The 16,829-nt window shown below is 45.0% G+C and overlaps 1 protein-coding gene across 8 annotated transcripts in view; it reads right to left on the minus strand.

Moving 5' to 3' along the window:
• KLHL3 (kelch like family member 3) overlaps positions 1 to 16,829 on the minus strand; it is a 299,223-nt gene that overhangs the window by 67,669 nt on the left and 214,725 nt on the right. For all 8 annotated transcript variants that reach the window (XM_086411747.1, XM_086411748.1, XM_086411745.1 and 5 more), the window contains 2 exons: positions 15,868 to 15,989; positions 5,887 to 6,049 (listed from right to left, as the gene is read on the minus strand). In XM_086411747.1, coding sequence (XP_086267873.1) covers positions 5,887 to 6,049; positions 15,868 to 15,989 — 285 coding nt within the window. The remainder of the gene's footprint in view (positions 1 to 5,886; positions 6,050 to 15,867; positions 15,990 to 16,829) is intronic.

Below are 16,829 nucleotides of genomic sequence, written 5' to 3' on the forward strand. Positions count from 1 at the left end.
ATGAAAGGTGGACACACAAACAGAATCAAAACATTTTAGTAGGGTTTTAAAAAAACAGAGCTACTTTAAATCTCTCTCCCCTCCCCTCTATTACTCTATTTTTGGAGAGCAGAGGTAAGCTTTCTTGATCAGTTCTTGGCTTTCAGGGCCCATAGTTTCCTTGCTCCAGGGAGAAAGCTCAGCTGCCACAGAGAATAACACAGATTTACCTGACTACTTCCCACAAGGGTTACAACCACCAGCCCTCAGACTCTAATTTTCACTGCCTCCATTCTCCCTGTGATGGTGGGATAAGAGCTCTCTTGCCATGCTGACTTAATTCCAGAAGTGTATGTACTGTACCTCCCCTTGCTATCATACACACAGAGCAAAGGGCTGTATCAAAACTGCCCAGTTATCAGTGTTGTTGATTCAACAACAGAGTTCCCTGTTCTCCAGAGAATGGAAGGAACAGGGAAGTCTCCTAAAATTCCCAGGAGAACAACTAACAATAAAAACTACCACACTAATGCTTCATTTGCCACCTTCAAGGCAGAAGCAGAAAATCAAGGGGAGGCAGAAGTGAGGCAGCGGCCATGGGCAGAGAGGCTGAACTGGCCTGTGGAGTTGTGAAAACAAACAGTGGGATCAGAGCACAGGCCCTGGAATCAGGCAGCCTCTTCGTGAATCCTGGCATTGCCACTCACAAACTGTGATCTGGAGCAAGTTACTAAACTTCTCCAAGGTTTCATTTCTTCATCTGTAAGTTAAGAAAGTAATAACTACCTCTTACAGTTTTGAAGTGTGTAGCACCTTGCCTGGTACCTTGCAAGTGTTCAGAAATGGCAGAAACTTCCACCGTGACCATCACCATCATCATTATCTTATGATGCCAAGCTGGAGGCAGCAATTTCACCAGATAACCCTCACTAAGTCAGAGGGTTGTGTTTTTTCAAGTGCTTTGTCGAAGTTTTTTGCTGTCTTTAGTTTAATCACTTCATTCCATGGTCTTAAATGCCTCAATCAATCGAAAAAAGGCCATTTCTCTCCACAAACATGTGAAATTCAATGGTTTTTCCATTCCATGGCTGGGTGGTTTCAGCTCAGCTTTGGCATGCTGATGTAAACACATTGTTCAAAGAATTTTAATTGCCATTTCATTAATAGGGTCCCATTAATATCCCTCTCAACTAGCTCTGCTCATGACCCAGGCATGGTCATCCAATTACCAAACAACAAAATCCCCATAAACCTTGGCCCATGCCTCTGAAGTTAAAGATTAAGCAGTCCCTGCAAACAATAACAGTGAGATATAAGAAACAGGCTATGCAAAATATGAGGGTCCTTTTCCCAATTATCTCGTACTCAGAAGAACTATGACATCAGCAGCTGGGGGCAAGGGTCTTCCCCGGCCCAGTCAGCTTTTAACTACAGGACTCACCCTTCCCCAGCCCAGCATAACTTACATCACAGCAAAAAAAAGGGGGCATAACCCTAAGGGGGAAACTGGACCCAGAGGAAGCAGAAAGGACTACCACAGGAAGAAGAGACAGGCCCATTACAAACAGGAAATCAACCACGCAGTTAGGTGGAAAGAGCTGGTACTCCAGCCCCCAGAGTCACGCTGTGCCCTCCTTCGCCCCGGGGGGCTGAAGACTAATCAGAAGGCAGTTGTCAACCTTAAAAATAGTTACTCTTTCTAGACAGCAATTTGGCAGTATCTTTTAATGTGTACTGTCTACGAGCTACTTTGTGCTATATACTAAGACGGCACTCTACAAGCACAATTTCACGGTTACTTACATACCAGCGAGTATACTCCAAAACATTACGTACAAGAATTACTGTTAAAGCATTTGATGTAAAAGAAAAAAAAAAAAAAAACTAGTAGCATTAATGTTCATTAAGAGAGGACTGGTTAACTAAATTATAGTTCATTATAGTTCATCCCTATGATGCAGCAGACAAAAAGAGTAAGAACAGCCATACACAAAAGTCTGGAAAGAACTTCAAGATATTGCACTAGGTTAAAAAAAAAAAGCATAATGAGTACAAAAGTCTTCTATTTGTGTAAGTTAAAAAGTGTAATATATACATATCTTGTAGGGATATCCAAGACAGTTCCCTGCTCCCTTGAGAGGACCTGAGAGATCAACTGTGTATTTCATACCTTTGATCTTGTTTGAAATTTTTATCATGGATACAAGTTGCTTTTATTGAATACATTCTCTAAAGTTTTAAAAATAGTGGTATAGAAATATGCCTGCTAACATGGAAAGATGTTCAGAATATACTGCTAAGATTTTTTGGGCTGGAAAATATATATGTGGAATGAGAGACAGGGGAAGCTGTACACTAGGGTGCTGCCCATGACGCCCTCTGGATAGGATTGTGGGGCCTTTCCTGCAATAATCACAGATGGTTGTATATTAAGATAGCAACAATAATAAGCACAGAAAGTTCATCTTAGAAAAGGAGCACGAACAGAATTCAGAGGCAGTTTGGGGTTGTGGACAGGCGAAGGCAGAGGCCAGCTGGCCAGAGATAGGGAAGAAGTGGAAGGCAGACATACCCAGCTGTGCATATGTATACAGAGGAGCCACCATCAGAAGCTCCAGAAATGGTCCTTCTCCCGCAAAGCGCATGCAGTCTTCAGCAGGGATCGTGGTGTTGACCCAAGGAGTCCCGTCTCTCCACCAGGTCCCGTGGGGCTCTGAGGCTCTCTTGCCACAGACGGCATGAACAGCTGGGAGGATCCAGGGCATGGCCCTATGGTGGCACCTACTTCTGCAGGAGGCTCTCCTACCTGTCCCTCCCACACCGACCCCAATCCCCTAAACCATGCTGAAAACAAAGCAGGAGGAGCAACCTCCCATCAGGGAGAAAAGCAAACAGGCCTAGGGTCACTCAGCTCCAAAGTGTTGGCTGGTGTGATCCCTGATCTGGAGGGTCTCCTTGTAGTCTGTGGGCTCAGATACCTCCTGACTCAAGGCATGGGGCCATGGAAGCCTGTAACCACACGGGGCAACACTGCCCCTTGTGTGTGTGATTCTGGTCAGTACCCACATGCCCACACTTAAATGGGCGAGACAGCAGCTCTGTCTCAGGAGGCAGCAATGGCAGAGCCGCCAGGCTCCATCTAAGTTCAGGGGGTGCAAGACCAAAGACACAAAGCAGGCCCACAGCGGTGGCTGAGTGCAATGGAGTAAGCACAGATTAACCTTGTTTTTCTTCTCTATATACCACACAAGGTGAAGTCTTAATTTTACACTGCTTCTTCTAATGTCTCTTCATCATAGTCTTATGACCTCTGTATTATCACACCACCTTAAAAATATGATTTTTATCTTCCCAGTTTCACCCAGATGAGGGCTACAAAGAAAGCTATCCTGGAGCAGGTCCCAGGTTCCCCGGAAGGCCTGCACAACAGGGAGGAGGCTCTCAGCCTGCAGTCACACTGACCTAGCCAGAGAAGGAGGAGGACTCACGCATGCCGTGAGGGGCAGCTTCCCAACACAGAAGAGAAGACATCCACACCTCACTTTCCCACCCCAAGATGACTAAACACCCCGCATCTAGCAGAGACAGCTGGCCATCTGTCTACAATGTCTGGTTGTTGGAATCTGGTAACTGCATGGCACAGACTTTGAGGTTCACACTTCTGATGGAAAATGCCAGCTCTAGCCACCAACACTCCACAGTTTCTGATTCACAGGGCCACCCTATGTCCAAGCTGGGCCTGGAAGCCACAGAACAGAGTAGTTATAAACATAGCTCTGGAGTAAACACTGTCTGGGTTTGAATCCTGTCTCTGTCTCTTCTAACTAACCCCAACAAATGACTTCACCCCTCTGCGCTTTACTTTCCTCAGCTACTGTATGCTTTAAATGAACATAAAATGCTTAGTCTAGGATGTGACCCAAAGTGAAAGCTCAGTAAACACTAGCTGAGAGTCATCCACCATGACACTGCACACACACATGTAGAGCACACACCCACGATGCTGCGGAACCACATCACCATGCCCTCAGGATCAGGGAGCACCAAAACCACAACGTGCTCCAAACCGCCTCCTCCCCACTCTCCCACAGGTGAGTCTCACCATCAGACAGGGAGAAGGGCAAGGGAGAAAACAAAGATTCTGAAAGTGGAGGGAAGCCAGGACACAAGACCTAGGAGCCTTTGTTAAATGTGGGGAGTTCAATACACAGCCCAAACCTCTGATGCCCTCATGAGCCAACTACAAAAGGGTGTGATACGTGCTGTGTATGGATGCAAGCATGCACACTCTAGAGAGAGGACTGGGGAGGTGAGACAGAGACCTCCTGGCATCTAAGCATTCTCCCTTCACCTCTGCACCAGCAGATGTCCACACACTGACCTCAGCCTCAGTTAAGCCTTCAGCTTTTGCTGAAGCAAAGTCTGTGCACATCCCTCAAGAGTGGCTAGCCTAGAGAAGGCTGGACTAGTGACCACTCCCTGAGAACAGAAAGGAGGTAGGGTATCAAGCCAGGTAATACAGGCACAGGAGGGACAGCAGAGAAACAGGAGAGTCAAGGATTATGGTCAGAAAGAGTCAGAAGAACTCAGCATTAGGCAGACTGGGGAATGTCCTTCACAAAAATCATCATTATTGACATCCTAACGTCTGGTCCTATTTGTGTCCTCAGAAACAGACCTCAAGAAGTGAGAGTCTGTATAGGCTCCTGGGGTCTTGATCAGAGCAAAAAGAGGATGCTGAAAAACAGAAGAAATGCTTGTTGACTTGTGGACCAAGGGGCTAACACAATGCAGGGAGCTGGCATGTGAGCAGCTAGCAGGCCCTCAGTTAACTCCCAGACATTGGCTTCCTGAACAGGAGACAGAACAGACAGCAGCCATGCCAGCACTTGGGCAGGGGAAGAATGAGAGGTTTTACTGCAAGGGAAGGAGGTGGCCATGACTAGATCTATCAATTCATATGACCAGACCTGTTTCCTAGGTCACTCATGACCTTCATCCTCAAATCACTACTCCCTATAAAAAATCACAGGATGATAGGCTCTAGTGAGGAGAATGTCTCCAAAAAAAATAAAATGGACTCAACAGATTATCTGATGTACTGAGAAGACTGTTCAGTGTACCTGTCTTATAAGAGTTAGTGATCATAGTACTGTGTAAAAGAAAAAGCATCTATTCACTGCCTTACTAATTAAAACAAAAGTTTTCTGATAAAAAACCAATTATAACTTAGCTCAACTGTAGAAATGATATAGAAGAATAAAGAGAGGGGAACAGTGAATGTATATGAGGGGACATCTATGAAAGTGCAGTTATTCTTCTGTGAGAAGTCAACAGACAACATCTAAAACTAATAAACCCCAAACCAGTTGTATAACATTTTATTTACAGCAAGAGAGGTAAATATCAGATGAAGCAACTTTTGGCTGAATCAGCACCTGTATTTTAATTCTTTCAGAAAGGCAAGTGAGTGGCTCTAGAGAGCAAGACTTGGGGTGGAAAAACAGCAGGAGACTCTTATCATTATGAGACTTGCAACATTATTTGACTTTTCAAATGGTGTTCACAGAACACTTTGATCAAAATAGAAATTTTCCTAAACAAAGATTATTTCAAGACCTAGTTGAAATTATTCTTCCCCCACGAAGTCTTCTCAGATCTCCTTCTTCTATTCTCATGAAAATTACTGTCTGAACTTTTCATCTGGCAATTAGTCATATTCCACTTGGCACTGAGCTGAACTCCCCTATTGTTAATTATCTTTCCACCTGTGTCTTATCTCCTTGACTAAATCGTAACTGCTTCTCAGTAGAACACACTAGCCTCATAATCTTTGAGGAGTCCACCACAGACCAGGTTATTAAATTCACAGGCTTGGAAAGATGCAGCTACATTGTTCCCCATTACCTGCGTAAGCATTGGCCTGCTGCAGCAGGTCGGTGCAGGTATGCACGTCTGCAAAGGCGCGGATGCCCAGGCAATTGGTGGGATGCAACTGAGACTGCAGGAAGTCACAGCAGTTCTGACGAACATCCATGAGCTGTAGCAAGCTGGCAGCTGGGAGCAGCACCTGGAAGAGAAGGTGACATTCTGAGTAGCAGGATCCCACCACCAAGGTCTCATCTCCCCAAAGCAGTGCTCTAATCAGACCACGGCCAGGCTCAAGGCCTTTGCATGGCTCTCCACTGCCTGCCCAAGTAAGTCCAAACTTCCCAGCCTGGCCTTTGAGGCAACCCCAGCCTGAGTTTCCGCTACTCTCCACTGCATGGACCCTTTTTTGTTGTTCGGTTGCCAAGTTGTGTCCAACTCTTCATGACCCCATGGACTTCAGCACATCAGGCTTCCCTGTCCCTCACCATCTCCCAGAGTTTGCCCAAGCACGTATCCATTGAACTGGTGATGCCATCCAACCATCTCATCCTTTGTCGCCCCCTTCTCCTCCTGCCTTCAATCTTTCCCAGCATCAGGGTCTTTTCCAATGAGTCAATTCTTCGCATCAGGTGGCCAAAGTATTGGAGTTTCAGCTTCAGCATCAGTCCTTCCAATGAACACCCAGGACTGATCTCCTTTAGGATGGACTGGTTGGATCTCCTTGAAATCCAAGGGACTCTCAAGAGTCTTCTCCAACACCACAGTTCAAAGGCATCAATTCTTGGGTGCCCGGCTTTCTTTATAGTCCAAATCTCACATCCATACGTGACTACTGGAAAAACCACAGCTTTGACTAGATGGACCTTTGTTGGCAAAGTAATATCTCTGCTTTTTAACATGCTGTCTAGGTTGGTCATAACTTTTCTTCCAAGGAGTAAATGTCTTTTAATTTCATGGCTGCAGTCACCATCTGCAGTGATTTTGCAGCCCCCAAAAATAAAGTCTCTCACTGTTTCCCCATCTATTTGCCATGCAGTGATGGGACAGATGCCATGATCTTAGTTTTCTGAATGTTGAGTGTTAAGCCAACTTTTTCACTCTCCTCTTTCACTTTCATCAAGAGGCTCTTTAGTTCTTCTTCACTTTCTGTCATAAGGGTGGTGTCATCTGCATATCAGAGGTTACTGATATTTCTCCTGGCAATCTTGAGTCTAGCTTGTGCTTCATCCAGCCCAGCATTTCTCATGATGTACTCTGCATATAAGTTAAACAAGCAGGGTGACAGTATACAACCTTGATGTACTTCATTCCCAATTTGGAAACACTCTGCTGTTCCATGTCCAGTTCTAACTATTGCTTCCTGACCTGCATACAGATTTCTCAACAGGCATGTCAGGTGGTCTGGTATTCCCATCTCTTGAAGAATTTTCTACAGTTTGTTGTGATCCACACAGTCAAAGGCTTTGGCATACTCAATAAAGCAGAAGTAGATGTTTTTCTGGAACTCTCTTGTTTTTTGATGATCCAACGGATGTTGGCAATTTGATACTGGTTCCTCTGCCTTTTCTAAATCCAGCTTGGACATCTCGAAGTTCACAGTGAGGCTAAGGCCCTTATAAGAAGAAAAATAAATAGCAGAGTTCTCTCTCTCTACCATGCAAGGACACAAGGAGAAGGTGGCCTTCTGCAAACTGGTAAGCTAGCCCTCACAAGAAACTCAATCAGCTGGAACCCAGATCTAGCACCTACAACATTGTGAGAAAATTAGTTTCTGTTGTGTAAGCCACCCACTCTGTGGTATTTTGTTATGACAGCCCAAGCTAAGACAGACTGATTTCCTACATGGCTATATATTAGAATCCCCTGGAGAAGTTTTAAAATACTGATGCCTGGGTCTCACCACCAAAGATCCAACTCAATAGGAATGGGGTGTAGCCTGGACAGTGAGATACTGCTGAAGTTCCCTAGGTGCTTGTAAATGTATAGTCAAGTTGAGAACACTGCCCTGTAGCCTTTAGTTAATATCTTTACTCAGAAAGATATTTACTGAATAGCTAACACCCTCATTCACCATTTAATTACTGAGCACCTATGTGCCAGCCTATAAGATTCAGCAGGAATCTGATCTTGTTCTAGCATCTACTGGAATGAGGGCATCATCCCCAAATCCACTGGGACTCAAACAAACACACTCTACTCTCCCATCCAACAGATAAATAGTAAAGAACATCTTGGGGAAGGTTCTCAGCAAAAGGAGAGCTAAGGTTCCTTTTGAAAGGTCATGAGACACATGAGTATTTATACTGTACCCTGGGAGACATAAACAAGTTCCTGCTCGAGTGTGTGTGCATGTGTTTTTCCTAAAAGCCAGGGAAGACCAGCTTGAACAGGCCAGATGGGTGCTCAGACAATCAACCCTGGTCGAGTTCCTTTGTACTTTGCCACAGCTCCTGAAGCCTGCCCTCAGATCAAAAAACCAGGGTAGTCAGTAAAGTCCTCCTCAACCCAGCTTTGCTACCCCTCCTCTCCCCTACCCTGTGGGAGGCACAGACAATCTGAGAGTGACTTAAGGAAAAAAAAAAAAAAAAAATCAGATAGCTGTGAATAGTTTGGCTTCAGACTGCATTGCTTGGGGCCCCCAGCATTCATTTCACCCCAAAACAACCCCCATGTTCTGAGTCCTTGATCTCAGCTGCTCCCCTGGCTCTCAGGGAGAGTGTCTGGGCCAGCCAGACCCCAGCTGCTTGCGTTCACCCAGGCTTGCCCAGGAAGATATACATGGGCTGCAGATGCATTTGATTTCTTGACTCAGAGCACTATAAACATCTTTTTCTTTTCTTTTTTTTTTTTTTGAGTGATTTAAATTTTAGAGACTGATTGTCCCTGAAAACAGCTCTGAACCTCATCTCTAGTTCTCCTCACCTCCATGGGCTAAGGCTAAAAACTCGGCCCCACTGCCACATTCTTGGGCCTTGTCTCATCACTAGAGTAACCAGCCATCCAGGTTTGCCCAGGATCGAAAGACTTCCCAGGACACAGGACTTTCAGTGCAAAAGTTGGGGTTGTTGGCTCCCTTCCTCATTCCTGCTCACACAGAGATGCCACCAAGAGCCTCTACTATCAGTGGTCCCGCTCCAGACCTATGTGCCTACTCTCAAAGGGAAGTTCATCCTGCCTGCAAGATTAGACCTCTCCCTCATGACAGCTGAGTTCTAGAAAACATCTCTCTCCTTCCTCTCCCCTCTCTCTTCTACCAGCAAGACAACTGTATATTACCATCAAATTCTTGGTATTTTCTGAACCACTGATTCATTCCAGAGAAGGAAAAAGATAAGATCACCCACTGGAGAGTTTGAGACGGTAAGTGAACACAGTCAGGCTCCAAATCTGACCACCTAAGCTCCATTCCCACAAAGCAGCTATAAACTGGGGAACTCAATTAACCTGTGCGCTTGCTCAGCCTAGCCAAACAGATTCCAGGACCAGATTAGTCTCGGCCTGCTAGTAAAGTGGAGAACCATTAACCATTCTTGCTGAATACATACCAGGAAAGGAAAGCTGTGTTCCAAACTCCCCACATGACCTCCATAACACGTGCCCTAAACCAACACCAGCTACAAACCCTAAAGCCAGGCCATGAGTTGACCGACCATCCCAGTTTGCTGAGACCTTGCCAGTTCTAGGACTCAAAATCCTGTGTCCCAGGAGAGCCCTCAATTCTGGACAAACTGGGACAGTTGTTCACCCCAGGAACAAGGAACTTGTATTCAGTTACACTGAGAAGCCCTGGTGGGGAAGAGTAATCCAATGCTGTCCAGCACACACCCTATTCGGGTGCAGGAGCCACCAAGGGTCAGATGTGATTAGAGGATGCAATGGACAGCAGCCCTTTAGCACCACAGAGAAGGAATTTCTGAGAGTCCAATCCCCACCCCCGAGATTGCATCCCAGCCAAGCCAAAATGCTATCGTGCCAGGGACACACACCCCCTCTCCCTTGCCCTCTTCTTTACCACAAAGTCAGTTGCACAGTTTGGTGCTAAAATTTTCAACCTCATGACAACTACCCCAAAAATGAAATAATAAATACTTACTGAACACACTCCTTAGATTACACTTTCAGTTTTTAAAACCTCCCTGGATACAGCTACCCACACAGCTTTCAACTTCCTCAATGTTCACAAAACCCACGTGGCAGACAAAAACTTTCAGAGCTTCCCCCATCCTGCTTGGGTCCACTCCTGCTCTAAAGTGTTCCCAAGCTGACATCCCAAAATGAGCGGGGCTGGTGGTTTCTCTAATTGCCCCTTCCCTCTCTTTGATCTTATGCTGTGATCTTCCCACTGCTTGCTTCACACAGGAAGGCATGAAGAAGAGCCAAGGGAGTCAGAATGCTGTATCACTACTCAATTGCTGAGTCTCAGGGATAAATAGGGGCCTGGTCCAGTGGGGCTCTGGGGGCTGCACACAAGGAGAGGCAACACAGATTCTCAGAGGCTACAAAGAGTGAAAAACATCCAGGAGGTGGTCTTTACTTCCCTCTCCTACAGCCAAGGCTGGAAAATGATTTACTCTTCCCTTCTCTTGCCTGCAGCTCGACTCCCTCAAGCGGTAGCAGTAACAAGATTAGGAACAAGAGGCCAAGCGCAAGTCCTCAGCTTGGAAGCAAGCTGTCCTGGTGGAACTGCTAGGGCTGTGTGGCTTGGCCCCTGGAAGGAGGCTAAGACCTGAGAAGGAGAAGTTGGCTGGAACCACTGCAGGAAGGGAAGATGACCCTGGGTTAAAAGCTTTCAGCTTGCCTCTCGCCGTCTCAGCATTTTGGTTCTGGGAAAACAGGCCCTGGAATGACCCTCAGCAAAGAGTTTACAGGTTCCCCTCCAGCTTGCAAATGGCTTCCCCTCCATTTTTCATGCAAAGGCTCTGTTGTTTTTTTTTCTCTCCCTCAGATAACATGAAAACCCAGCAGAGGATATCCCGTCACAGAGTTTGTTTCCTTTAACAAAAACAAAAGGAAATGCCCTGCCTCAGAAAGCACCTACTCCTGGAATTTCAGGGAAGCAGGGCCATGCACGGAGGGAGGGTACCAGTCAGAGGACCAGGTGACAAGGGTGTCCAGGGCCTCTGCCCCCCCACACACAGCAAGTTCTGCCTCTGCCAGCACCAGGCATGAGTCCTGGCACAGAAACAGTGCTAAACAAAAAGTTACTGAGAGAAAGAAGAAGGGTGTGGGCGGTATACAGGAGAGTTAGCAGAACTACACTGTGATTAAATGTGTCACTTAGAATATTTAGAAAAAAAATTTTATGGAAGTATAGTGTCACTGAGAATTTTGACTTCTCCACTCACCAGCCATGTGACTAAAGGCAAATTACTTAACCTCTCTCTGCCTCTGACTCCTCAACAGTAAAATGAAGATAGTAATCAGTTCAGTTCATTTCAGTCACTCAGTCATGTCCGACTCTTTGCGACCCCATGAATTGCAACACGCCAGGTCTCCCTGTCCATCACTAACTCCTGGAGTTCACCCAAACTCTTGTCCATCGAGTTGGTGATGCCATCCAGCCATCTCATCCTCTGTCATCCCCTTCTCCTCCTGCCCCCAATCCCTCCCAGTATCAGAGTCTTTTCCAATGAGTCAACTCTTCCCATGAGGTAGCCAAAGTACTGGAGTTTCAGCTTTAGCATCAGTCCTTCCAAAGAACACCCAGGACTCATCTCCTTTAGAATGGATTGGTTGGATCTCCTTGCAGTCCAAGGGACTCTCAAGAGTCTTCTCCAACACCACAGTTCAAAAGCATCAATTCTTTAGCGCTCAGCTTTCTTCACAGTCCAACTTTCACATCCATACATGACTACTGGAAACACCATAGCCTTGACTAGATGGACCTTTGTTGATAAAGTAATGTCTTTGCTTTTGAATATGTTATCTTGGTTGGTCATAACTTTCCTTCCAAGGAGTAAGCATCTTTTAATTTCATGGCTGCAATCACCATCTGCAGTGATTTTGAAGCCCCAAAATATAAAGTCTGACACTGTTTCCACTGTTCCCCATCTATTTCCCATGAAGTGATGGGACCCGATGCCATAATCTTCGTTTTCTGAATGTTGAGCTTTAAGCCAACTTTTTCACTGTCCTCTTTTACTTTCATCAAGAGGCTTTTTAGTTCCTCTTCACTTTCTGCCATAAAGGTGTAATAATAGTACTGCCTTAAAGGCTTGTCATTGGACTCAAATGAAATAATACATTTAAAGCAAGTAACACAGTGTTTGGTGCATAGGGAATCCTTAGTTACACTGGTTTTTATTATTCATTAATACAAGCTGAAGTCAAGATTCTGATCATCCACTTCATAAGAAATTCGAATTGATCACATCAACAGGGCACAGCAAGTTAGAGAGAGCTGGATTCAAATCCCAACTCCACCACTAACTACCTGTGTGACCATGGGTAATGTACACTTCACTCGTTGCAACATCAGTTCCTTCAACTGTAAGAGAAGAATCATAGTAGAACCTTCCAGTAGTGGTTACAATAACGAAATAATGCATGTGAAGTGATCAACACGTGCTTTGCTTACAGTGAGTATTAATAAGAATCAGTTACGAATTGTTGCCTCCACTGTAGAAGGGCAGTTCAGTCTTTCCAAGGTATGTGTGGCTGGAAAGAGAAGCAGGGCATAATCTCCCAGCCATTTAACCAAGCCCCAAGTCTCTAACCCTTGTTTTCCCAGGAACCTCTGTGTACACATCCTCAGTGCAATGAATCCTCACACATACTGTCTTCATAGACAGCTTGTGAGCAACTCTCAGCAGATACATACATCACAGCAGGAAGAAGCAGCCACATGTTGATCTAAAACTTTCTCTTAACCAGTTTTGGTTTTCCCCCAAGGTCATCCCTGACCAAACCATAAAGTTAAGGAAAAAAAAGGAAAATAGTTCACATATATGATTGATTCCAAACTGCAGAGTTTTATTCCACGTTGTGCTTTGCAGAGTTTTATTCCACATTGTGCTTCCCAGGGGAGTCCCTGCACATGCAGCCTCTCCTCACTCCCAGATAATACTGAACGCAGCAGGTCCCTCCAGGGGCTCACAGGCCAGCGGGGTCACAGACAGGCAGAAGAGGAGGCAGGCCTGACCTCCAAGACTTTCCTTCAACACCCAGTCCACACCATGCATCCTCAGTGAGGTCTGCCCTTAACCACCCTCATCAAGGTGATGATGAACATTCTCTGCTTCCTGGGTACCTCCACTCTGGCCCCTACCACAATGGAGGGCACCCATTTGCCTGGCCACCTGTCTCCACCTTCAGACATGTGCCCCTTGGTGAAAACGCTTCTGTGTTCACAGTGCTCTCTGTGCCTACCCTGTCTGTGGCACACTCCTCTAAGTTCTTTACCTATAGTAATTCATTTAATGCTCACGCCAACCCTAAGAGGTTAAGCGCTATTATTATGCCCATGAGACAGACAAGAACACTGAGGCACAGTGTTCTTGTACCTTGCCTGGGATCACACAGCTAGAAAATGGTGGAGCCGGGATTTAAAGGCAGGCAGTCTAACTCATGACCACCCAACAGAATGGGCACTATTATGATTCCTGTTTTACAAATGAGAAAACTGATCCTTGAGCCAGAATGTTAGTGGGGGTGTCAGAGAAGCTCTAGTTTTCCTCACTATAAGTACAGCTAAGATTTATTACCTTGAAAGGATACAAAGCAAAATCAGCAAAGGGAAAAGGTACATGGGGCAAATTTTGGAGAACAATAGCCACAAGCTTCCAGGAGTCCTCTGCGAATGGAGTCACAGAGAACGCACTTAATCCCTCCAGCAATGAACAGTGACAACATGTGCAAAACATTACCAACCAGGAAAGCTAGCCTGACTCTGAGAGGCCAAGACGTGTGTCAGGTGTCAGTTACACAGGCACCTTCTGCCTAGTGTGGACTGAAATTCCAAACTCTCAGAAGGAAAGCAGGTGATCGGCATAAACCATATTGCTTGCACAAACAGTTTAAGCAGTGCAAGCTACTACCATTATCACTAGAGGAGTGGGAACTCTCTCAAAATCCAAGTTGCCAGACTCCAGATGAAGACTGACTTTGTAAGCAAGCCTTTCTGAAGAAAGCAAGCAGGCTTGCTATGTTTATCTCTTTTCTGCACATTCTTCTATCACTTTCATGTTTATAGTATCTCTAATACAAGATTTAAAAAATATATATTTAACCCCTACACTTTTTTTAGGTTGACATCTAGCATTTTTCATTAAAGTTGCAAAATGCAAAGTTCCTGCATTTTGTAAATCTCAATATTTATATTAGTCTCAAAAACATCTAAATGAATTTAAAAGACATGGTGATTTCATATAACTATCACCCATTTAAAAAAATTTTTTTCCACACATACCCTATACATATTTTATACTAAATTACTTTGCACTTGTTGTTACTGCCCAAAAGTTATTCAGCTGCTTAAATTCTGCTGCTTGACCTAGTATGTAACCATGGCATTGCCCACTCCACTCTGGATGGGAAAGACCAGAAATAATGCAATGGCTATGCATTTTACTGTGCATAAAAGAAATTTCAGTTTTAAAAGGGCGAGGAAGGATTAGACTAGATCACTGTAGAAACTATACCACCCAAAAGTCTGTCTAGGAACCAGAGACAAAAACAGGCTATACCCTGGGCAGGCTCTACAGGTCCAAATGCAGGGTGCCTCAGACCCTCAGTTTGCAGGTACCCTAACACCCCTACCAGAGTACCATTTACCACACGAAACCAACTTCTATCCATCCTTCAGTCCTCAGCTCAAATCTTATCTCATGAAAGAGCCCTTCCTAGATTCCCCACTTCATTCAAATTGTTCCTCTCCTTCAAAGGACTTACCACAATTTATACATAAACATTACTTGTGTGCCTATTTGATGAGTGTCTGTCTTCACCCTAGAACACAAATTCCATGAAAGGAGACAATGGAATCACCTCTGCTCACTGGTACATACACAGTGCCCAACAAAGTGTCTGGCATATGAGAGGCCCTCAAACATTCTGGCCAGATGGAATGAATACACAATTACCAATTTGGCCTCCCAAACACCTCAACCCTAAAAAGGGCATGGTGTTCTGAATAAGAGAAATATATCGTGGTACTTTGCATATCTCTCATCATCTCATATAGTTTAATTTATCTCTCTCACAATAAATAAGGTAGAATTTTGCTTTAAAAAAACAAAAAAAGGAAGAAAAACCTTTCATATCCCATATAATTTCCATTATTTTAATATCAAGATCCTTAATGATAAGAAATAGCACATCTTGTGTCTGCATTTGACCTGGTTGTTCACAAGCTTCCAGAGTGGGCCACACCCTCCACCATCCCACCTTCAGTGCCACGACACTGATGTCTTACACCCCACAGAAAGGACACACACCTTTGGGTGAAGCAGTGTCTTTGCTGATTCCTCTTTTCTAGACTCCAGATGGCTGAGAAAGAGACCAGGTCGGCAAAAGGAGGCAGAGGCACAGACAATCCACCTCACAGCCACACACCCCTGCTGACACTCAAGGCTGGTGCTTGGCACCTCCATGGGCTCAGAGGCATTTCATTGACTAACATTGACATGAGAAAAACTTTAAACAGCCTCACAAGCTGATACTCAAAATCCCCGAGATGAGATGATGACTGGGGAGAAGAAGGGTCACCCAGACTCCAAGAGTTTGAACCAGCATGAGTTAAAGACTTTCTGCTCTGGGGCTCAAGCTCATTCTGAGGGATTACGGCCTGGTGGTTAAAAACATGGGTCCCATGGTCAGGCAGGCAGGATATGAGGGTCGTTCGCCCTGGCCACGTATCTCAGGACAAGTCACCCACTCTCTTTGAAGCTTCAGTTTCCTCTACAGTTACCAACTGAATTGTTGTGAGGGTTAAAGGAAATGATGATGTAAATGGGGGGCGGGAGGGGGGGAGGGGCTGAGTATATGATACACTGAGCTATCAGCTGGAGCTGAGTTTACCTGGACGTTCTCTTCAGTCACCTCAATCTCAGCCGTATAGATATAGTCAATCAGCTTACTCAGGGTCTGCCCATCCACATCCTTGATTTCTATCTTCTTGGCTTTACTCTCAGACATGTCACCTACAGTTCAAAACAAAAACAAAATGGACATGAACATGAACCTAGGAAGTGCTTAACCTTCACATGGTCTCCTACCCTGTCTTGGCAAAATAAAAGCACTACCTGTGCTGCCAGCAAAAGGAACACTCGGCCACAGAGTAGGACACACTAGTGGACATCGAGGTCACATCAACTTCAGGTCTGTGATCATTCTCAAGCATTCCCTAACTCTATCCATTGCCCCTTTTTATTTTGAAGGCAAATTTATCATGAGAAAGCATTCAACCAAGTTCCTGCAAACTTGTACACAGGGGGCCAGAGAAAGTGAACAAGATATGAACCTGTCCTCAAGGAGCACTTGATCTAGTAGGGCAGATATATTAAACTATATGAGATGATGAGAGATATGCAAAGTACCAGTAAAACAACTTTTTTTTTTAACCAATTATTGAGTGCTAACTATGGCCAAGCACTGGGCTTAGCACTTTAAACTATTGCCTCTTTTAATCAATGACTTAAAAGCATTATTCTTAACATCCCCGTATTACAGATAAAGAAACTGAGGCACAGGAGCAAAGGTAATTCATTTTGCCTACAGTCACACATGTGGGAAGGGGCCAGGCAAGACTTGAAAGCCAGCAGTCTGACTCTAGAGTCCACACTAGCAATCACTGTGGTATGCTAAATCCAAAGAATGCAGAAGATAGAGCAACACACCCTATTTGTGGAATCCTGGAAGGCCTCCTGATAGGAAGTCACATTTGAGTTGGCTATTCCTCGTGCAGCAAAGGTGAGGAAAGATGAGCTGGATGCAGGAACCATGAGTGCAATGACAGAAAAGTACCAAAAGGATAAATGTGG

Source organism: Bos grunniens, chromosome 7 (assembly GCF_055505025.1).
Source record: "Bos grunniens cultivar Pamir isolate PY7600 chromosome 7, Bosgru_T2T1.0, whole genome shotgun sequence".
NCBI classification, from domain to species: domain Eukaryota; kingdom Metazoa; phylum Chordata; class Mammalia; order Artiodactyla; family Bovidae; genus Bos; species Bos grunniens.